The sequence below is a fragment of the Chiloscyllium plagiosum genome, chromosome 1 (assembly GCF_004010195.1).
Source record: "Chiloscyllium plagiosum isolate BGI_BamShark_2017 chromosome 1, ASM401019v2, whole genome shotgun sequence".
In the NCBI taxonomy this organism is placed as follows: Eukaryota; Metazoa; Chordata; class Chondrichthyes; order Orectolobiformes; family Hemiscylliidae; genus Chiloscyllium; species Chiloscyllium plagiosum.
The window spans coordinates 41,424,900-41,448,362 of NC_057710.1; the positions used below are offsets into that span (position 1 = coordinate 41,424,900).

The window sequence follows — 23,463 nt, forward strand, 5'->3', positions numbered from 1 at the left end:
GGGGACTCAATAATAATTATGCCATGGAGAGTCAAGAAGTGACAGCTAGATTCACGCTTGTTGAAGATGGTCATCAGTTGGTTACTGTGGCACCATTTATCAGCTCAAACTTGGATATTGTCCAGGTCCTGCTGCATCTTCACTTCTGTCAATTGCTCTGGCACATTTAAGGATACTAAAAACACTGTAAATTTGAAGTACATGAATTTCAACTTGGACAAAGTATTCCAAGCGAACATATCCTGACAATTGATATAAAAAACATTCCAAACAGAGATAGTTAGGTCGTCTTGCCTTGTTTTTGCTTATTTGTAAAGAATGAAGAACATGAGCAAAAGAAATATATCTGACGAGCATGGAATGGACTGTGTATATCTAGCAATAAAAAATGTGGGCTTTAGTTCAACGATGTTCTGTTTCTATTGATGAATGAACATTATACAACACAGTGCAATATTCATTTTCTCTACATTCTTAAAATTCCAAATAATTCAAGTTGCTTTTTTTCTTAACACAAACCCAAACTAAAGGTCACTTACTGTAAACTGTATAGTACTAAATCTGCCCCAATACCCACAGCTAGGTGGCACTGACTTCAGAATGATTAGTTCAACAGGGGGTTGTTTTTGAGACTGAAGTTTTTTTACCTATGACTAACTGTGGACTGTTTTGTTTTAAGCCAAAGTCTTCAACTTTCAAATTGACCATCTCAGTCCACTTCCCTGCTATCGATAAAAGTCATTATCCCAGACCACAGCCTATTCTTTTGATCTTTTGATGGTTTGTGACCATTTTCTCAGCCACCCTGAAGCAAACTCAAAACATAAATTACTGAAAATCATTTCAGACATGTTATTGCATTTACCTGTAAAGTCACCATAATCTTACCAAACGACAGCTCTCTCGTTAAAGAGAGATGCCTGGTTTTGTTTTGATTTGATTTATTTCTGTAACATAAACTGAGAAATAGTGAAAAGTATGGTTTTACATGCTATCCAGACAAATCGTACCTTACATAATTACACCAGGGTATTAGAACAGAATAGAGGTAAAAACAATGACTGTAGATGCTGGAAAGCAGATTCTGGATCAGTGGTGCTGGAAGAGCACAGCAGTTCAGGCAGCATCCAAGGAGCTTCGAAATCGACGTTTCGGGCAAAAGCCCTTCATCAGGAATAAAGGCAGTGAGCCTGAAGCGTGAAGAGATAAGCTAGAGGAGGGTGGGGGTGGGGAGAAAGTAGCATAGAGTACAATGGGTGAGTGGGGGTTGAAGGTGATAGGTCAGGGAGGAGAGGGTGGAGTGGATAGGTGGAAAAGGAGATAGGCAGGTAGGACAAGTCATGGAGACAGTGCTGAGCTGGAAGTTTAGAACTAGGATGAGGTAGGGGAAGGGGAAATGAGGAAACTGTTGATGCCCTGAGGTTGAAGTGTTCCGAGGAAGAAGATGAGGCATTCTTCCTCCAGGCGTCTGGTGGTGAGGGAGTGGCGGTGAAGGAGGCCCAGGACCTCCATGTCCTCGGCAGAGTGGGAGGGGGAGTTGAAATGTTGGGCCACGGGGCGGTGTGGTTGATTGATGCGGGTGTCCCGGAGATGTTCCCTAAAGTGCTTTGCTAGGAAGCGCCCAGTCTCCCCATTGTAGAGGAGACCGCATCGGGAGCAACGGATACAATAAATGATATTAGTGGATGTGCAAATAAAACTTTGGATGTGGAAGGCTCCTTTAGGGGCTTGGATAGAGGTGAGGGAGGAGGTGTGGGTGCAGGTTTTACAGTTCCTGTGGTGGCAGAGGAAAGTACCAGGATGGGAGGGTGGGTTGTAGGGGCACATGGACCTGACCAGGTAGTCACGGAGGGAACGGTCTTTGCGGAAGGCGGAAAGGGGTGGGGAGGGAAATATATCCCTGATGGTGGGGTCTGTTTGGAGGTGACGGAAATGTCGGCGGATGATTTGGTTTATGCGGAGGTTTGTAGGGTGGAAGGTGAGCACCAGGGGCGTTCTGTCCTTGTTACGGTTGGAGGGGTGGGGTCTGAGGGCGGAGGTGCGGGATGTGGATGAGATGCGTTGGAGGGCATCTTTAACCACGTGGGAAGGGAATGTCAGTGTCAAGTCTGTCGTCACTGATGGAGATGGAGAGGTCCAGGAGGGGGAGGGAGGTGTCAGAGATGGTCCAGTTAAATTTAAGGTCAGGGTGGAATGTGTTGGTGAAGTTGATGAATTGCTCAACCTCCTCGCGGGAGCACGAGGTGGCGCCATTGCAGTCATCAATGTAGCGGAGGAAGACGTGGGGAGTGGTGCCGGTGTAATTACGGAAGATCAACACAGAATGCAGAATATAGTACAGCTACAGAGATGGAGCAGAGGAAGAGCAACTCCAATATATAAGAAAGGTCCATTCATAAGTCTGGTAACAGTGGGGAAGAAGTTGTTCTTGGCGGTTTGACCTGAGGATCACCACACCTCACACGAGGGGAGAGGTTGAGGAGGAGTGTCCTTTGTGGTAACCTCATGCAGTATGAGAAATTATTTGCATTTGCTTGTGATGGTTTGGTGAAGAAAATTTCTAGTAGCTTGACTGTGTACTGTAAATATCTAAAAAAAAAATGATGCAAAGAAAAATGTCAGTGAAGTTCTGAGGAAATATATATTAGGTTTTCAGTCAGTGAAGGTTTTGGGGTTTGTAGTGATGACCTCTGTGGCTTCATCTCATGATTCCTGGTCGAAAAGAGTTAACTGTTTTGTGCTTCATTTTGCAATGCAAACTAAACATTAAGCCAACAAACAAAGGGAACAAAGAATACATTTTTGGTCAAGTTTGGACATTATAATATAAATTATGAACCTCAATTCCATATTGGTAAGGACCTGCCAAAATGACTAAATTAATCCTGATGTCAGAAAAACAGTATATGGCTGGAGCCTTCATTTGACTGGAAATTTTCTCTTCTTGCAACCAAACAGCCTTCTTACTTTCTGATCATTGTGCCCCCACCCCACTAACCAGCCACTACTTTTTACCAGAACCAGGGTGCACCAAGCTGTGGCATCCAAATGATGCCCAGCATTAAGATCTGCCAGTGGGATAACCACAAAGTTCTCTAACCTGAGAAGCTGGGTTTGTTCCCTCCAGAGCAAAAGAGATTGAGGGAAGATTTGATAGCGTGTAGAAGGTTCTAACTGGTTTAGAACAATAATGACAAGCTGTTTCAATTAGTGCATAATAAAAGGACTAGCGGATTCAGGTTTAAAGTAATGAGCAAAAGATGCAGAGTAGGTGTGAGGAAGAACTTTCTGTTTAGTAATGACCTGGAATTTGCTGCCCACAGGTTTCCTGAAGAAGGGCTTATGCCCGAAACGTCGATTCTCCTGTTCCTTGGATGCTGCCTGACCTGCTGCGCTTTTCCAGCAACGCATTTTCACCTCTGATCTCCAGCATTTGCAGCCCTCACTTTCTGCCCACAGGGATACTGAAATTAAAAATGATCAATAATTTCAAAAATAAATTGCATGTTTATTTGAGGAAAATCATCTTTTGGGGAGGGTTACAAGGATACAATGGGAAAATAGGCCTGATGGAATACCTCTGCAGAGTGCTACTATAGACTCAATGGGCCAATTGGCCTGCTTATGCACAGTCAAGAATCAATGACTTCTGATGAAGACTCCTGGTGGGAGTTGGTAACTCCAGCCACTGGTTTATCACTTTCTTAGACGTGCTTTTTTCTTTAAATTAAGTAATCAGGAGATGTAGACTTCTCTGGCTAGGCCAGCATTTATTGCTCATCTCTAATTACCCTGGAGAGGATAGTAATGAGGTGTCTTCTTGAACCACCAGAGTCCTTGGGATGTAGGGATTTACAGACATGACTCCAACCAGCAGAGTGTTCTCCCTAGATTCCCATTGACTACAGTTTTGTTAGAACTCCTTGATGCCAGACTCCTGACAAATGCACCCTTGATGTTACGGGCAGTCAAAGTTGTGATAATCCGAGTAGCTCTGGCAGAACATAAACTGAGTATCAGTGAGCAGCAATTTTCCCTGTCATGTTTCCCGTTGTGTATAGATTCTGAGGTCCACGCAAAAACAGCAATGCGTTGGCACACCAGTCTGGGTGTGCACAGCTTCCAAATGGCTGCACAGCCCTGCAGCTTAGAGTGAATGTTGCTGAGCAGCTTATTCCTTTGCAAGTGTTATCTGATGACACTATCAATGACCCTGTTGGCAGAACATCACCAGGAAACAACATTGTCGAGCAGATGCCAGTGTTGTAGCCATACTGAAATAGCTTGGTTAAGGGGTGCATCCCAACATGCAGTTCATTTGTCTTTCTGTGATGTATTATGTGGTGCATATTTAAATGAATGATACCTCAACATACTCATGTTCTTTTTCTGTAATATTTTTTATGTTCCATAGCCATTCAGTTTATATTTGCATTCTTAAATTTCCATTATTTTTCCTTGTTATCTTGGATTTGAGTTTCTGCTCAATGATAACCCCCGGGATGTTAATAGTGGGGGATTCACTGATGGTAACACCATTGAATATCATGGGGCAGTGATTAGATTGTCTCTTATAAGAGATGGTCATTGCTTGGCATTTGTGTGATGTGAAAGTTTCTTGCCACTTGTCAGCCCAAGCCTGGATATTGTCCAGATCTTGTTGCATTTGAAGATGAACTGCTTCAGTGAATTGCGAATGGTGCTGAATATTGTGCAATCGTCAGCAAACATCCCCGCCTCTGACCATGTGATGGGCGAAGGTCGTTGAAGCAGTTGAAGCTTGTTGGGCCTAGGACACTACTCTGAGGACCTCCTGTAGCGATGTCCTGGAGCTGAAGTGACTGACCTCCAATAACCACAATCATTATCCTATGTGCCTGGTCCAACCTGCAGAGAGTTTGCCCCCGATACCCAGTTCTGCTTGGGCTCCTTGATGCCTCACTTGGTTGAATTCAGCCTTGATGTCAAGTCACTCTCTCACCTTGTGGAATTCAGCTGATGTGTCTCTGTCTGAAACAAGGCTGTAATGAGGTCAGGAGCTGAGTGGCCCTGGCGGAACCCAAATTAGACATCATTGAGCAGGTTATTGCTAAGCAGGTGCTGCTTGATAGCACTGTTGCTGACATCTCCATCACTTTACTGATGATTGAAAGTGGCTGGTTGGATTTGTCCTGCTTTTTGCGTATAGGGCGTAACTGGGCAATTCTTCACATTATTGGGCAGATGCCACTGTTGTAGATGTACTAGAAGAATTTGCCTCAGGGAGTAGAAAGTTCTGGAGCACACGTCTTCAATACGATTGCCAGATTGTTGTCAGGGCCCATGCCTATGCAGAATTTAAAATGCATGTTAAACATACCCAATGGTTTTTTTTGGTGGGGGCATCCCATAGCCCTCTTAAAAAGCTGATGTTGTGTTAGCTGCTTTCTGAGTTTTAGGTGAAGCTCACATGTCTGTTAATTCACTAAAGATATAAGTAAAGTCTGTGAGTGATTTCACAATGCTCTTCTTTAAATATGAAATCCATCTGAGTGTGGTGACTTGTCTTCCTTTATTATCCTCATCTTACCAGTAGCAGTCTCATATAATTTTGATTTTATTTAATATTCCCTTCTCCATCTCCTTATGAAGTTGATCGTTTATGGCATTGACTTGTTTCAAAAACTGCCACTGGTGCTGATAATAAAGCAGACCAAGCTCACATTCAGGTCTTTAAAATTGAAAGTGCAAATATGTTTGGGGATCCAGCTGTTGAAATAGAATTATTTTCTTACTAGGAAGAAGATTCTATACCTCTGAGACCAGTCTTCAGATTATAAATCAGCCACAAACCCAGAAACTAAAGGTAGGAGATACACTTACATTGGAATGTACTGCAATTGGAATACCACTGCCACGTTATCAATGGATAAGAAATGGATTACCAGTCAGCAATGGTTGTGAAAGACACTACAAAGTAAGTTCCAGTGCATTATTGTTGTTTAACTGTACCCTGTGAAGAATATACCCGCTCTAAACTTACAACTTTCTTTCTCATGTCCCCTTTCGATTAGATTAGGTAGGCACAGATTAAGAAAGATGATGAAGAATGCAAGGACACGCAAACTCAGGGTGAATGAGGTTGATGAGCCACAAGTGCAAATAGCTGTGTGGGAATTTGGTGCTGTGGTAATAGCCGAAATATGGCTGATCAATGCTGAGGACTTAATACTTCATATACAAGGGCATAAGGTATTCAGAAAGGATAACAAAAAGATAAATTGTCGGTACTGATCAGGGAGAATGTTGTAGACAGACCAAAGAAGTGGCCTTAAGGGGGCAAGGACAGAATACATTTGGTTAGAGTTGAGAAATAACAAGAGGATCGTCATGCTGCTGGCATATTCTGAAGGCCTCTAATTAGTGAATAAAGGGTAAGGGAACATATCTGCAGTGGAATCACAGAACCGTGCAAATACTATATATCAGGAATTTGGTAGACTTTAATTACCCAAATATCAATTGGAATTATTGTTAAAATTCTGTAAGAATATTAAGAGTAAGGAGACAAAAGCAATCTCTGAAATGTGTGGAGAATTTCCTTGTCAGAGATTTTCTCAGTTCAGCTACACAAAAGTCATTGTTGGACCTGACGTTAGGAAAAGAGGAAGACCAAGTGGACCAAGTATCTCTGAGGGAACACTTGGTTAAGAGTGATCATTAGATTATGATGTTTAGATTGTGAATAGAGAAAATCAAGGAACAATCTAAAATAGAACTTCTAAGTTGGAAGTGGGCTAACTTCAATGGGATGAGATGGAAGTTAGCCAGGATAAAGTGGAACCAAAGACTAGCAGGAGTAATGCCGGCATAGCAATGTGTGATCTATAAGAGTAAGTTGTTTCAGGTACAGTCTAGGCACATTGCAAGAAAAGTGAAAAGAAAGGAAACTGAAGCTAAAGCTCCTTGGATGATGAGGGAGATAAAGAATAGAGCAAAGTATATAACACACGTCAGTATAATTCTTCAAGTGAGGGTGAGGTGAAATACGCAGAATTGAGAGGGCAAGTGGAAAGAAAATAAGATGGCTCAGACAGAAGGGGAGAATAGAGGGAAAGTTAGCATTAAAGTGAACTCAAAAACTTCTATTGGCATGTAAATAGTAAGCAAGTATTAGTAGGTGGGGAAAGTACAATTAATTACAAAATGGCAGACATATTTTAAAAAGGTTCAGATAAAAAACAATTGGAATTTCTCAGTACCTTGCATTAGCATTGACTGGGGAGGGAGATGTTGATTAAATATTAGTGGATGCTGAGATAAGAGAGCTACTGGATGAGGTGAAAATATCAAGAAAATGAGTAAGAACATTCTTAGTAACTATAGCCTGATTAGTGTGGGTAAGATTTAGAATTAGTAATCACAGAAAATATGACAGAGACTTGGGGAGGTTTGAGTTAATTGAATGTCACTATGGTTTGTTTTTTAAGTGATTCATTTGATATGTGCTAGGCTATCATTTATTGCACATCCTTTATTGCTCTGAAGAAGTTATTGGTGACCTGACTTCTTGAATCATTGTAAATGTTAGTTTGTAAGCACACCCAAAATGCTTTAGCAATGGAATGTCAGGATTTTGACCCTGCACTTGTAAAAGAATGCTGATAGAGTTCCAAGTCAGGAAGCTGAGTGTCGTAAAGGAGAACTCACAGATGATAGTCTTCCCATACATCTGTTTCCCTGTCCTTCTCAATGGTAGAGGTCATAGGTTTGGAAGGTGCTTCTTAGTGAACATTGGTGAGTTACAGCAGTGTATCTTTTAAATGGGACACACTGCTACAACTGTGCATCAGTGATGAAGGGAATGAAAGTTGAAGGTGGTGAATGTGGTGCCAATCAAGTGGGCTGCTTTGTCATGTATAGTGTCAAGTTGATATTGTTGGAACTACACTCATCCAGTGTAGAGTATTCGATCACATTCCTGATCTGTGCCTTGCAGATGGTGGACAGGCTTTGGGAGATTAGAGGTGAGTTATTTGAGGCAGAATTCCTAGCCTCTGATTTGATCTTGTAGTCGCTAGCTGATCCTGTTTGGTTTATGGTCAGTTGTAACCCCCAAGATGGTGATATTTGGTAATTCAGTGATGACAATGCTGTTGAGCATCAACCTTGTTGAATATGGTAATTACCTGGTACTTGTGTGATGCAAATATTCCTTCCACTTATCAGCCTATATCTAGCTCTTGCCATATGTGAGCTTAGACTGTTTCACTAATTGAGGAACCATTGATGGTGCTGAGCCATTCATCAGCAAACATTACCATTTCTGACCTTATAATGAATCAATGAAGTTGTTTGGATGGATTTATGAAAGGCAGAATATGCTTAACTAGTCCAGTTGAATTTTTGATGATGGTTGACAATGGATTTTAAGTACCATAGAATGTCATAGAGATGTAGAGATGGAAACAGACCCTTCGGTCCAACTCGTCCATGCCGACCAGATATCACAACCCAATCTAGTCCCACCTGCCAGCACCCAGCCCATATCCCTCTAAACCCTTCCTACATATAAAGGATCCTTGCCAAAATTGAGATTTATAACCTAGAGGGTTGTACCCACCAGGAGACTAGAATACTGTGATTGTGAGGTCACTTCTTTGGTAACCAGTGTTCCACCAGTCTCCCAAAAGTTGAAACCCAGCCCCGTCATATTTTAAAAATAGTTTATCCATCATTGCTCACTGTGTAGCATTCATTCCTCCGACACAGGAGGCCATGGCTTCAAATTCTACTTCCTATTCAGTAAATACATAATTAAGATTGATATCACAAAGCAGTACAGAGAGATTCTGCCCAATTTTGAGGTTCTGTCAATTGCATCTGGCCTTCAACTGTGGCTCCATCTGCCTCTTGGGTACATGTGTCACTGTTAGACTGGCAAAGGTGTTCCTCAATGTTGTGTGGCCAGTATCCATCTCTCAATTAATTTTGCTAAAATAGATTATCTTTTCATTAATCTTATTTCTCTTAGTGGACTTATCTGTGTGCAAATTGTTAATAGTGACTTCACTTCTGTAGATATTGGCTGTCATTTTGGGTCATTCTGAGATTGTGAGAGACCTAAAACCTGAGACTACATACTGTTCTCTGAACTCATGATGTATTTTTCTGAGAATTGAATACTCTCAATTTTCTTTGCATGTTTAAAAAAATAATAGCATAAATTATCTGTATTCACACTGCTTGTGGGAGATTTGTATGATGGGAATGTATTTAGTTAATCATGGAGCAGTAGCTCTCAAAATAGGGCCTACTTGATCCAGTAGGATGTGCAGAGAATTTTCAAAGGATCCATGACAGAAGATCTGCCTTCAAGTGGGCACCATAATAGTAAGCTGGCTGAATGCACACTCTGCTCCAGCAACATTACTCGTCTCTCCCTTTTCCTTCTCTCCCTCATTCCTTCCTTTTCCAAATTCCTGCTCCTCTGAGTTTCTGTACCCCTTGGGATTCTGCTTCCTTCAAACTCCTGATTCCTTCAGATTCTGGGCTGCTGTCATTGGTAGAGTGTTAATAAACACTTAATATGCAAAATATTCTTCTGGGGAATATTTTATATTCATATAATTTAGAGGAGGGCTCCTTGGCTACTAATCCGTTTCTAAAGGGGATCTTCAACGAAGATTGTTTGTTTGACAACTGTTGTAATAGACAATACTCATGTAATTTCCTGGTTGGTACATAGAGTCATAGAGATGTACAGCATGGAAACAGACCCTTCGGTCCAATTCGTCCATGCCGACCAGATATCCCAACCTAATCTAGTTCTGCTTGCCAGCACTTGGCCCATATCGCTCTAAAACCTTCCTATTCATATACCCATCCAGATGCCTTTTAAATGTTGCAATTGTACCAGCCTCCAACGCTGCATCTGGCAGCTCATTCCATACACACGCCACCCTCTGCATGAAAAAGTTGCCCCTTGGGTCCCTTTTATGTCTTTCTCCTCTAGTTCTGGACTCCTCCACGCCAGGGAAAAGACCTGGTCTATTTATCCTATCCATGTCCCTCATGATTTTATAAGCCTCTATGAGGTCACCCCTCAGCCTTCAACGCTCCATGGAAACAGCCCCAGCCTATTCAGAATCGCTCTATCACTCAAAACCTCCAACTCTGGCAACATCCTTGTATATCTTTTCTGAATCCTTTCAAGTTTCACAACATCCTTCTAATAAGAAGGAGACCAGAATTACATGGAATGTTCCAAAAGTGGCCTAAAAAACGTCCTGTACAGCCACAACATGACCTCCCAACTCCTGTACTCGATACTCTGACTAATATAGGAAAGCATACCAAACACCTTCACTAGATTAGAGTGGTGCCTGGAAAAGCACAGAAGGTCAAGCAGCATCCGAGGAGCAGGAAAATCAGCGTTACAGGCAAAAGCCCTTCATCATTCCTGATGAAGGGCTTTTGCCCGAAACATCTATTTCCTTGCTCCTCAGATGCTGCCTGACCTGCTGTGCTTTTCCAGCACCACTCTAATCTAGACTCTGATTTCCAGCATCTGCAGTCCTCACTTTTGCTTACCTTCTTCACTATCTACCTGTGACTCTACTTTCAAGGAGCTCTGAATCTGCACTCCAGGGTCTCTTTGTTCAGCAACACTTCCTAGGACATTATCATTAAGTGTATAAATCCTGCTAAGATTTGCTTTCCCAAAATGCAGCACCTCGCATTTATCTAAATTAAAATCCATCTGCCACTTTTTAGCCCATTGTCCCAGCTGATCAAGATCCCATTGCAATCTGAGGTAGCCTTCTTCATTGTCCACTACACTTCCAATTTTGGTGTAATCTGCAAACTTACTAACTATACTTCATATATTCATATCCAACTCCATTTCTATAAATGATGAAAAGTAGTGGAACCAGCACTGATCCTTGTGGCACTCCACTGGTCACAGGCATCCAGTTTGAAAAACAACTCTCCACCACCACCCTCTGTCTTCTACCTTTGAGCCAGTTCTCCCTATATTCCATGAGATCTAATCTTTCTAACCAGTCTCCCATAGGGAACCTTATTGAACACCTTACTGAAGTCCATATAGATCATGTGTACCTCGTTACCCTCATCAATCCTATTTGTCACTTTTTGAAATAACTCAATAAAGTTCATGAGACAAGATTTCCCACGCACAAAGCCATGTTGACTATCCCTAATCAATCTTTGCCTTCCAAGTATATGTACATCCTGTCCCACAGGATTCCCTCCAACAACTTGCCCACCACTGATGTCGGGCTCACTGATCTAGAGGTCCCTGGCTTGTCTTTACCACCTTTCTTAAATAGCCGATACTATGTTAGCCAACCTCCAGTCTACTTGCACGTCACCTGTGAGTATCGATGATCTTTTGTGGAATATACTTACTTCCACTGTCTAATCTCTGTATGATATGTGTATATAAGTGATTAATCCAAACACACTTTTATTTGAAAACAGATATGTAATATAAACCGAGACAATCAGGGACGGTATTGTTGCCGTGTGTTCAATGACAAGGCGGAACAATGGAGTATGGAAGCAGATGTATTTGTAGGTAAGGAGTTACACTTTGGAGATTCATCAGTACTAAATTGAAAGTTAATATTGTGTGAGATAACAGAACATCAGTGTGAAAAAAAACCCAGAAATTGCTGGAAAACCTCAGCAGGTCTGGCAGCACTTATGGAGAGAAATTAAGAGTTAGAGTTTTGAGTCTGGTGACCCTTCTTCAGAACTGAGCTGAGCCTCAATATGAGCTCATTACACACTGCAATGTGATGTTTTATCTACTTTTCTTCAAACTACTATTTTGGAATACTGAAAATGAGAGAGATTATTATCTCATTGCATTCTTCAGATAAAAATGCATTCGCTTTTATGGCAAGAAAGCGATGAGTATAATGATTTATTTTCACTGACTGAGGATTCTAGAAATAGAGGCATAATCTGAGAATCAGGGCCAAAGCATTCAAGAGAGAAATTAGGAAGCATTTCTGAATGGCCTTTAGGAGAGTGATATGCTCTTCTTGTCGATGTGGGAGTTTAGGGAGAATTTAAGTGTTACTGAGGATTATGTCTGCAATAAATGCCATTGGTTTCGAATCCTATCAGATCGAATGGATCGATTGGAGAGACAGTTAGAGGCAATGAGGAATTGACAAGAGCAAGGGAATGTGATGGATGGCAGTTATAGGAAGGGAGAAAAATTGCAGATACAATCACATAGATGAGTTAACTCCAGAAAAGATAAGAGAGGGAGGCAGGTAGTGTAGGAGTCTTTTGTGGCTATCCCCATTTCAAACAAGTATACTGTTTTTGAAAATATAGGTGGTGATGGATTCTCAGGGGACTGTAGCACGAACAGCCAAGTTTCTAGCTCTAATGCAATGAGGGGTATGTGGGGTTCCAAGAGATCAAAATTGTGTTAGGGGACTCTCTATTTCCAAGCACAGAAAAATGTTTCTGTGGCCAGCAGGTAAAAATCAGAATGGTGTGTTGCCTCCCTAGTGCCAGGATCAAGGATGTCTCAGAGAGGATGCAGAATGTTCTTAAGGGGAGTGTGACCAGCTGGAGGTCATTGTAGACATTGGAGCTAATGACATAGGAAGGGAAAAGGGTGAGATTCTGAAGGGAGAATAAAGAATCAGGCAGGAATTTAAAAAGGAGATCTGAGAGAGTAGTAATATCTGGATTAGTCTGGCCGTGTGAGCTAGTGAGGGTAAGAATAGGAGGATAGAACAGATGCATGCATGGCTGAGGAGCTGATGTATAGGAGAATGATCCACATTTTTGGGTCGTTGGAATCTCTTCTGGGGTAGAAGTGACCTGTACAAGAAGGATAGATTGCACCTGAATTGGAAGGGGGCTAATATACTGGAAGGGTGATTTGCTAGAGCTGCTCAGGAGGATTTAACTAGCAGCTTAATGTTCCAGGATACAAATGCAACAGCAAGGACAGAAAGGGAGGCAAGAGAGGAGGGGGAATGGTGTTTTAGATAAGGGATAGCATTACAGCTGTACTGAGGGAGGATATTCCTAGGAATGCATCCAGATTTTATTATAGACCCTCTAATAGTCAGAGGGAAATTGAGAAACAAATTTTTAAGGAGAGCTCCATTATCTGTAAGAATAATATGGTGGTTATGGTAGGGTATTTTAACTTTGCATAGACTGGGACTGCCAGAGTGTTAAGGGTTTAGATGGAGAGAAATTTGTTAAATGTGTACAGAAAAATTTTCTGATTCAGTATGTGGATGTACCTACTAGAGAAGGTGCAAAACTTGACCTACTCTTGGGAAATAAGGCAGGGCAGGTGACTGAGGTGTCAGTGGGGGAGCACTTTGGGGCCAGTGACCATAATTCTATTACTTTTAAAATAGTGATGGAAAAGGATAGACCAGATCTAAAAGTTGAAGTTCTAAATTGGAGAAAGGCCAATTTTGACAAGAACTGGTATTAGGCAAGAACTTTCAAAAGCTGATTGGAGGCAGATGTTCGCAGGTAAGGGGACGGCTGGGCTGGAAAATGGGAAGCCTTCAGAAATGAGATAACAAGAATCCAGAGAAAGTATATTCCTTTCACCCTGACAGGAAAGGCTGGAAAAGCACAGCAGGTCAGGCAGCATCCGAGGAGCAGGAAAATTGACAATTCTGGCAGGAATCCTTCATCGCAGGAAATAGGAGAGATACCAAACGAGTATTTTGCATCAGTGTTTACTGTGGAAAAGGACATGGAAGGTTTGGAATGTAGGGAAATAGTTGGTGACATCTTGAAAAAATGTCCATATTACACAGGAGGAAGTGCTGGATGCCTTGAAATGCATAAAAGTGAATAAATCCCTTGGACCTGAACAGGTATATCCTAGAACTATGTGGGAAACTTGGCCTCTTGCTGAGATGTTTGTGTCACTGATAGTCACATATGAGGTGCTGGAAGGCTGGAGGTTGGGAAACGTGGTACTAGTGTTGAAGAAGGGTGGTAAGGATAAGCCAGGGAACTATAGACCAGTGAGCCTGACCTCGATGGTAGGCAATGTGTTGGGGGGAATCCTGAGGAACAGGATGTACATGTATTTTAAAGGCAAGGATTAATTAGTGATAGTCAACATGGCATTGTGTGTGGGAAATCATGTCTCATAAACTTGACTGAATGTTTTGAAGAAGTAACAAAGAAGATTGAGGGCAGAGCGGTGGACATGATCTATATGGACTTCAGTAAGGCGTTCGACAAGATTCCCCATGGGAGACAGGTTAGCAAGGTTACATCTCATAGAATACAGGGGGAACTAGCCATTTGGGTACAGAATTGGTTCAAAGGTAGAAGACAGAGGATGGTGGTGGAGGGTTGTTTTTCAAACTGGAGGCCTGTGACTAATGGAGTACCTTAAGGATCAGTGCTGGGTCCACTACTTTTCGTCATTTATATAAATGGAGTTGGATATGAACATAGGAAGTATAGTTGGTAAGTTTGTAGATGACACCAAAATTGAGGGTGTAGTGGACAATGAAGAAGGTTTCCTCAGATTACAACAGGATCTTGATCAATTGGACCAATGGGTTGGGAAGTGGCAGATGGAGTTTAATTTAGATAAATGCAAGGTGCTGCATTTTGGGAAAGCAAATCTTAGCAGGACTTATACACTTAATGGTAAGGTCCTAGGCAGTGTAGCTCAACCAAGAGACCTTGGAGTGCAGGTTCATAGCTCCTTGAAAGTGGAGTCGCAGGTAGATAGGATAATGAAGAAGTCGTTTGGTATGCTTTCCTTTATTGGTCAAAGTATTGAGTACAGGAGTTGGGAGGTCATGTTGCGGCTGTACAGGACATTGGTTAGACCACTGTTGGAATATTGCATGCAGTTCTGGTCTCCTTCCTATCGGAAAGATGTTGTGAAACTTGAAAGGGTTCAGAAAAGATTTACAAGGATGTTGCCAGGGTTGGAGGATTTAAGCTATAGGGAGAGGTTGAATAGGCTGGGGCTGTTTTCCTGGAGCATTGAAGGCTGAGGAGTGACCTCATAGAGGTTTATAAAATCATGAGGGACTTGGATAGGATAAATAGACAAAGCTTCTTTCCCCTGGGGTGGGGGAGTCCAGAACTAGAGGGCATAGGTTTAGGGTGAGAGTGGAAAGATGTAAAAGGCACCCAAGGGGCAACCTTTTCATGCAGACGGTTGTATGTGTATGGAATGAGCTGCCAGAGGAAGTGTTGAGGCTAGTACAATTACAGCATTGAAAAAGCATCTGGGTGCGTATCTGAATAGGAAAGGTTTGGAGGGATATGAGCCAAGTGCTGGCAGGTGGGACTAGATTGTGTTGGGACATCTGGTCAGCATGAACGAGTTGGACTGAATGGTCTGTTTCTGTGCTGTATATCATTATGACTCTATACTTATTTGAAGCTCCCTTTCACAAATGGCAGTGGATACAGATTCATTGTTAATTTTAAAACTGACACAGACACATTTTTGTTAAACAAAGGGAAGTAACAAAGGGGTCTGGATCAAAGGCAGGTATTTAGAGTTAGGCCACAGATCAGCCAAGGTCTCCTTGAATGGTGGAATAGGCTCAAGGGGCTGAATGGCCTACTCCTGTTCTGACGTTTAAATGGATCGCTTGCCCTGTTAGTTGATCCCTTGACTAGAAACTATACTTCTAAAATCATGTACTGTTGCTGCCTGCTGTTTGAAATAACAGAGCTGAAGTTATGTGTCTGTTGTAGTGAAATTCCAATCTAATTCTGATGCATTAGCTGTAAACTCAATAGATAGGCCGGGTTCTCACCTTGGGCACAATGTTGCTACAGGAGATGTTCGTGGCATTTGCCCCCAGCTGGAATATTTGTTCAAATGTCCTAGCAGCTAATGAAGAAATTGTACTGTGAGTGGTGGTAGCATTTAGATCAACAATTGGAAGATTCCACCCCATGTTTTAGGTCAGTGATCTGTCATCAAGGCTTGTCAACACTCATCAGTTTTGATGAAAGGTCATCAACCAGAAATGTTCTTTTCTCCACAGATGCTGCTTGACCTACTGAGAGTCTTTAGCGCTTTCTATTTTTATTTAACATTTCATATGCTAACTGTGTCAGAATTGGATTCCAGTTCTGATGAAGGTTTCCAGCTGAAGGTCAAACCATCTATCTCCTTCCTTAAAAATACAGAAAAATTATTCTGTTTTTATGGTTGTATTTCAGATTTCCAGCACTTGATACTCTCTCTTTTAAAAGCAGCAAAAATAAAGTTTTGGAGGTGGGACAAATTAGACAGTTTGCATAAACTCTGGAGTATCGAGTGAATAATGTTTAGTGACTAATAGCTAACTGCTTTCAGTCTGATTCTTGGGGAAGTAATGGTTCATGACAAGGAGGTTCACTTTGGTTTTGAACTATTGTTATTTTTTCCTTTTCTCACTGATCATTTTAACCTCTAGGTGTGACAAAGCATCTGTTAGATCTGAAAAGGACTGAAAAAAAAATGAAATATTATTGTGCAAAGTAGGAGATCTCGGTGTCCAGGTACACAGATCCTTGAAAGTTGCCACCCAGGTTGACAGGGTTGTTAAGAAGGCATACAGAGTTTTAGCTTTTATTAATAGAGGGATCGAGTTCCGGAACCATGAGGTTATGCTACAGCTGTACAAAACTCTGGTGCGGCTGCACTTGGAGTATTGTGTACAGTTCTGGTCACCGCATTATAAGAAGGATGTGGAAGCTTTGGAAAGGATGCAGAGGAGATTTACTAGGATGTTGCCTGGTATGGAGGGAAGGTCTTACAAGGAAAGGCTGAGGGACTTGAGGCTGTTTTCGTTAGAGAGAAGAAGGTTGAGAGGTGACTTAGTAGAGACGTATAAGATAATAAGAGGGTTAGATAGGGTGGACAGGGAGAGCCTTTTTCCAAGTATGGTGACGGCGAGCACGAGGGGGCATAGCTTTAAATTGAGGGGTGATAGATATAGGACAAATGTCAGAGGTAATTTCTTTACTCAGAGAGTAGTAAGGGTATGGAATGCTTTTCCTGCAATGGTAGTAGATTCGCCAAGTACATTTAAGTACATTTAAGTTGTCATTGGACAAGCATTTGGACGTACATGGAATAGTGTAGGTTAGATGGGCTTCAGATTGGTATGATAGGTCGGCGCAACATCTAGGGCCGAAGGGCCTGTACTGCGCTGTAATGTTCTATGTTCTATGAGTTCACAGTGTAGGGAGTAACACATTTGTATGGATAGAAGATGGGTTGATAATACATGGACAGGATGTATAACTGGGTCTTTTCCTGATTGGTAGCATGTGATGAGTGGAGTCCTGCTGGGATCTGTGTTGGGGCCTCTGCTTTTTACAATTTATGTCAATGACCTAGATGAGGACAGTGAAGGCAATGTAGCTAAATTCTTGATATCACAGAAGATTTATGATGCAGAAGGACACTGTGCCTGTCCCAGTTCATTAAATTAGCTTCATTATCTAATACCAATCTCCTAGGTTTTTTTCACCTAACCTTGCCCGTCCTGAATGCCTCAATTGAGTCTGCTTCCACCACACTTCTAGACAGAGCATTTTATACTTTAATTAGTTGTTGAATGAAGAAGCTTTTCCTCACATTTCCTCCTTCATTTGCAGATTGATTTAAGTCTATACCCTCTTGTTCTTGTTTCTTTTTATGTGTGGAAATAGTTTCTCCCTGTCTACTCCATCTAACCTGCTCATGATTTTGAAAACCTCAATCTGATCTCCTCATTGTCTTTTTCTATCCAAGGAGAACAGTCCCAACTTCAATTTTTTCTCACAACCGATGTTCCTCATCCCTGGATCTAATAAACCGGTACTGCACTGATCTCAATGTGTTCACATCCTTCTGTTCATGTGGCATCCAGACACCAAGAGAAGTAGAATTGTCTGTTGTGAAGAAGTCAGAAGGTCGCAGATGGATATAGATACATTTAGTGAGTGGCAAAAGTCTGGCAGGTGAAGTATAATGTGGGAAAATGTGACGTTCTTCATTTTGGCAGGCAACTAAAATAACCATTTATTACTTGAACAGAGAATAACTGTATAATTCTAAGATGCAGAGAGATCTAAGTGTTCAAGTAGAAAGCATTAGTATGCAGGTACAGCAAGTAATTAAGAAGGCTGGCTAATGGCATTCTATCATTTGTTATAAGAGGAATTTAACATAAAAGTAGGGATTTTGTGCTTCAGAATGTTAACTGAGACCACATCTTGAATACTGTGTGCAGTTTTGGTGTCCTCATTTAAGGAAGGATATAAAACCATTGGAGGTGTTTTAGAAGAGATTTGTTAGATTGATACCTGGAATGAGCTTATTGTTTTTGGTAGGACAGGTTGGACGGTGGGCTTGTTTCCTGTGAAGTTTAAGAGTGACGAGTGATTTGAAATAAAAACAGAGGAATGCAAGAGAATGTCTGGCGGCACCTGTGGAGAGAGAACCAGAGGTAATAGAGAAACTGGATGTAGTTTTGCTCGCTGAGCTGGAAGATTCATTTCCAAACGTTTCATCATCCTACTATAGGTAACATCTTCAGTGGGCCTCTGGGTGAAGCACTGTTGATAATCCCTGCTGGTTTCTTTGGGTTGGTGATGTCATTTCCTGTGGTTACATCATTTCCTATGGTGATGTCATTTCCTGTTCTTTTTCTCAGGGGGTGGTAGATGCGGTCACACTCGATGTGCTTGTTGATAGAGTTCCGGTACTCTATCAAAGTAGCCGGAACTCTATCAACAAGTACATCGAGTTAGACTGCATCTACATCCCCTAAGAAAAAGAACATGAAATGACATCACCACAGGAAATGACATCACCAACCCAACAAAACCCAAACCTCTAAATAGAAAGCAGGAATTTATCAACAGTGCTTTGCCTGGAGGCCCACTGAAGATGTTACCTAGTCAGGTTGAAAAAACGTTGGGAAATGAACCTTCCAGCTCAGCGAGAAAATCTACATCCAGAACCTCAAACTGAGCAACAAATCTTCTCAAAACTCACTAATGTAGAAACATCAAAATCAGGAGTAGGCCATTCAGCCCTTCGAGCCAACTCCACCATTCAATGTGATCATGGTGATCTACTATCTCAATGCCATATTCCTGCTTTCTCACAAAACTCCTTGATAGCTGGGATACCTTGATACGTGGGCGGAATGGTGGCACAGTGGTTAGCACTGCTGCCTCATAGCGCCAGAGACCCGGGTTCAATTGCTGCCTCAGGCAACTGTCTGTGTGGAATTTGCACGTTCTCCCCGTGTCTGCGTGGGTTTCCTCTGGGTGCGCCGGTTGCCTCCCACAATCCAAAAATGTGCAGGTTAGGTGAATTGGCCGCGCTAAATTGCCCATAGTGTTAGGTGAAGGGGTAAATGTAGGGGAATGGGTCTGGGTGGGTTGCTCTTCGGAGGGTCGGTGTAGACTTGTTGGGCCGAAGGGCCTGTTTCCACACTGTAAGTAATCTATCTACCTTTGACATTTAAAAATATATCTATATTTTTCTTGAATATATTCAGTAACTTGACTTTCATAGCCTTCTGTAATGAAGAATTCTACAGGTTGACTGCTCTGAGTGAGGAATTATTTCCTCATTTCAGTCCTAATTGATCTACCCCATATCCTGAGACTCTGTTCCCTGGTTCTAAACTCCCAAACCAGGAAAGACATCCTCCCTGCATCTAGTCTGTCCAGCCCTGTTAGAATGTTGTATATTTCAATCAGGTCCTCTTTCATCCTTTTAAACTTGAGTAAATACAGATGGAGGCAGCATCCGACGAGCAGCAAAATCGACGTTACGGGCAAAAGCCCTTCATCAGGAATAAAGCAAGGGCTTTTGCCCGAAATGTCGATTTTGCTGCTCGTCGGATGCTGCCTGAATTGCTGTGCTCTTCCAGCACCACTGATCCAGAATCTGGTTTCCAGCATCTGCAGTCATTGTTTTTACCTCCTAAATACAGATGGAGTTGAACCAATCTCTCCTCACAGTACAGTCCTGCCATCCCAGTATCAGCTGAATGAACATCCAATGCATTCTTTCTATGGCAAGTATATCCTTTCTTATGTAAGGAGACCATAACTGCATGCGGTCTTCCAGATATGGTCTCACCTGTCTAACTGCAGCAAGACAGTCCTACTTCTGAACTGCTATCCTCTTGCAAGAAAGGCCAGTATATCATTTGCTTCCTCACTGCTTGCCTCTTCTGCCTGTCTACTTTCTTTGACTGATGTATAAGGACACTGAAGATGTTACCTAGTAGGGTGACAAAACGTCTGGAAATGAACCTTCCAGCTCAGCGAGAAAATCTACATCCAGAACCTCAAACTGAGCAATTAAGTTATCTTATAGTTTACCCTCATTAAAATCTGAAATAATGCTTGTGTGAATAGTGCAGCCAAGGAGATGTTGGCCTAGTGATATTATTGCTAGACTGCTAATCCAAAGATCTTGGTAATGTTTTGGAGACTTGGGTTTCGTTGGGTTGCTGATGTCATTTCCTGTGGTGACATCATTTCTGATGGCGATGTCATTTCCTGTTCTTTTTCTTAGGGGGTGTATATGCAGTCTAACTCGATGTGCTTGTTGATAGTGTTCCAGTTACTTTGATAGAGTACCGGAACTCTATCAACAAACACGTCGCGTATGACCACATCTACCACCCCCTGAGAAAAAGACCAGGAAATGACATCCACACTTCCTAATAAATAGCCATTTAAATAAAAGTCTTCCTTTCTGTTCTTCACAATGAAGAACATCCAAACTATGTCATTTCAGCACACTAAAGGTGAGTTGTATTGGACTTGAATTATTAACTCTGTTTCTCTCTCCACAGAAGCTGCCAGATCTGCTGAGTTTCTCCAGCGTTTTCTGTGTTTCCTATTTTAAATTTCCAATATCTGCTGTAGATTTTTGCTTTTATTATGAGGGGTGGTATGATGTGAATATCTAAGATCCTGAACAATCTTGACACAATGGGTGAGTCCAGAACTGGGCAGGCCTGTTCAAAAATTACAGGTCACCTTCTTATGAAGGAACTAAGGAGAAATGGGAATAAGGAATTTAAAACACAAGACAAAACACAGACAGATCAGCCATGATCTTATTGAATGTTGGAACAGCCTGGCAGGTCCAAATAGTCTATTTTCTACTCTTATTTCAAGGATTATATTTTTTGCTTTTATTGAATATGTTCTTTGTTGAATCTCTTTCAGATGAGACCAAATATCCTAGAGAAACAGGCAAGTGCCTTTTTCATGGTGTGTTCCAGTCCTTACAGAAATAAACTTTAATATGCACATTGGCAGATGTTGTGTGGATTAGATCCACAGATTACCTCAATGATGGTACTTTTATCCTTGGCAAACAATTGAGAGAATGAGTTCTCTTAGTTTTACCCTCATTAAAATCTGAAATAATGCTTGTGTGAATAGTGCAGCCAAGGAGATGATGGCCTAGTGATATTATTGCTAGACTGCTAATCCAAAGATCCTGGTAATGTTTTGGAGACTTGGGTTCAAACCTTGCCATGGCAAATGGTGGCCTTTGAATTCAATTAAAAAGAACTTTTCCTCTTCAACTTATTCATCACTGCTGATGAAGGGCTTTTGCCTGAAACGCCGATTTTTTTTCCTGCTCCTCAGATGCTGCCTGACCTGCTGTGCTTTTCCAGCACCACTCTGATCTTGACTTTAATCTCCAGCATCTGCAGTACTCACTTCTGCCTCTTCAATTTCTAACTAGTCTTGTTTATAAAAAAAATCCATGCTAGTATTTTCTAAAGTAGCTAGAATCTAAAGAATGAGCTGGTAGCCGTTCAGTCAACGTGTAGATTATACTGAGGCCTGAGTATGATTGTTGAACATTGATAATCAGTCATTATAGAAAAGAAGATCTTGAACTTCTATTAAATGTTCAGAAATATTAACTTTCTCTTACTACTCTCAGGTAATCCTGTTGAAGTTGGACCACTAGATTTAGGATTTAACCAAAGACATTATGGTGAGTGAAGTTACATTCTCTTGTTCTCTCCGTATGGATGTGCTATAAATGTGGTCAATCATTTAGTATAGTGCTTAATTTTTCCTAAAGTGCATTTTTGGTAAAATTAGTTAAACAATACAACCAACTTTATTAATCAAGTGCTTAATGAATAGCATTTATTCATTCTTTATGGTCTGCCAAGGCAGGTATTTGACTTGTTGTCTGCTGATGTTCCATGCTCATCTATTTTCTTGGGGGTTTTCCTCATCAGTGCCATTGCCATTGCCTTCCACTCTCTGGGGCTGTGAGAAAACAAGTTGTAAACCTACCTTAGCTGGGGAAAAAAAACAGAGCTCATGCCAGTTCTGTTATTTTGAACTACCTGCGAACCATTTAACCACAGAGAACTGCAGATACATTCTGGTTAAACCAAGGCCATTCGTTTTGGTACAGTCAAAGAGTTGCCTGAAACTTCTAATAACACACACCAAAGCAGACCTTGTAAATGGAACAAGAGGAAAATGTTTGCTCACCCACCAACACAGTGTGTTATACTAATCCCCCAGACAAGGAGTTGACTTCTACAATGTATATTTTCAAATTTCCCAGAGGCTAGAAAGAGATTTTATAGTACAATTCTGCAGGGGGAATTGGGTGAATGCTTGTGGGGGAAGTTTGCATTAGAGTAGTTGATTATTTTTAGGGTCATTTTTCTTGGGGTAGAGAAGATTGAGAGGAGATTTGATAGAAGTATTCAAAGTCGTCAAGGTGTTCCCATTGGTGGAAGGATCAAAAAATGAAAAAACCACATTTAAGACAAATCGCGAAAGAAGCAGTGGAAAGCTGTGGAGAATCGTTTTCAAGTAGGCAATGATTAAGAGTTGGGATATGCTTCCTGAGGCCATTGTGGAAGCAGGTTCAATTAAGGCATTCAAAAGGGAACTGGATTATTATCTGTAAAAGAAAGACTTACATAGCTACAAGGAAAAGGCCAAGGCGAGACACTAAGTAAATTGTAACCTCCAAAGAGTCAGCACAGACATATGGATCAAGTGCCTTTCTTCCATGGCACAGCCCAATTAGGTCTTGAGATTAAAAAAAAATAGATTACACTTCCAAACAAATCTGTAACTGCTGCATAAATAGGGAAAGACTAGAGGAAGCTACAGTGCACACAAAGATTTGTGGGTTCTCGTGTAAGAATAACAAAAAATCTAACATCCAAGTTCAATGGGTAATAGAGAAATCAAATGGAAAGTTGGCCTTTAATTCAAAGGGAATGGAGAATAAAAATGTGAAGTCTGACTGAAACTGTACAGGGTACACTCACAGGAGAAAGTGAGGACTGCAGATGCTGGAGATCAGAGTCAAGGTTAGAGTGGTGCTGGAAAAGCACAGCAGGTCGGGCAGCATCCGAAGAGCAGGAAAATCGATGTTTCGGGCAAATGCCCTTCATCAGGAGT

The 23,463-nt window shown here is 41.5% G+C and overlaps 1 protein-coding gene across 5 annotated transcripts in view; it reads left to right on the forward strand.

The window, feature by feature from the left end:
• malt1 (MALT paracaspase 1) overlaps window positions 1-23,463 on the forward strand; it is a 136,264-nt gene that overhangs the window by 76,112 nt on the left and 36,689 nt on the right. For 2 of the 5 annotated variants that reach the window (XM_043679132.1, XM_043678783.1), the window contains 5 exons: window positions 5,778-5,956; window positions 11,485-11,581; window positions 19,980-20,063; window positions 21,232-21,258; window positions 21,965-22,018. In XM_043679132.1, the coding sequence (XP_043535067.1) occupies window positions 5,778-5,956; window positions 11,485-11,581; window positions 19,980-20,063; window positions 21,232-21,258; window positions 21,965-22,018 (441 nt within the window). The remainder of the gene's footprint in view (window positions 1-5,777; window positions 5,957-11,484; window positions 11,582-19,979; window positions 20,064-21,231; window positions 21,259-21,964; window positions 22,019-23,463) is intronic. The other 3 variants (XM_043679045.1, XM_043678865.1, XM_043678949.1) reach the window with 3 other exon arrangements.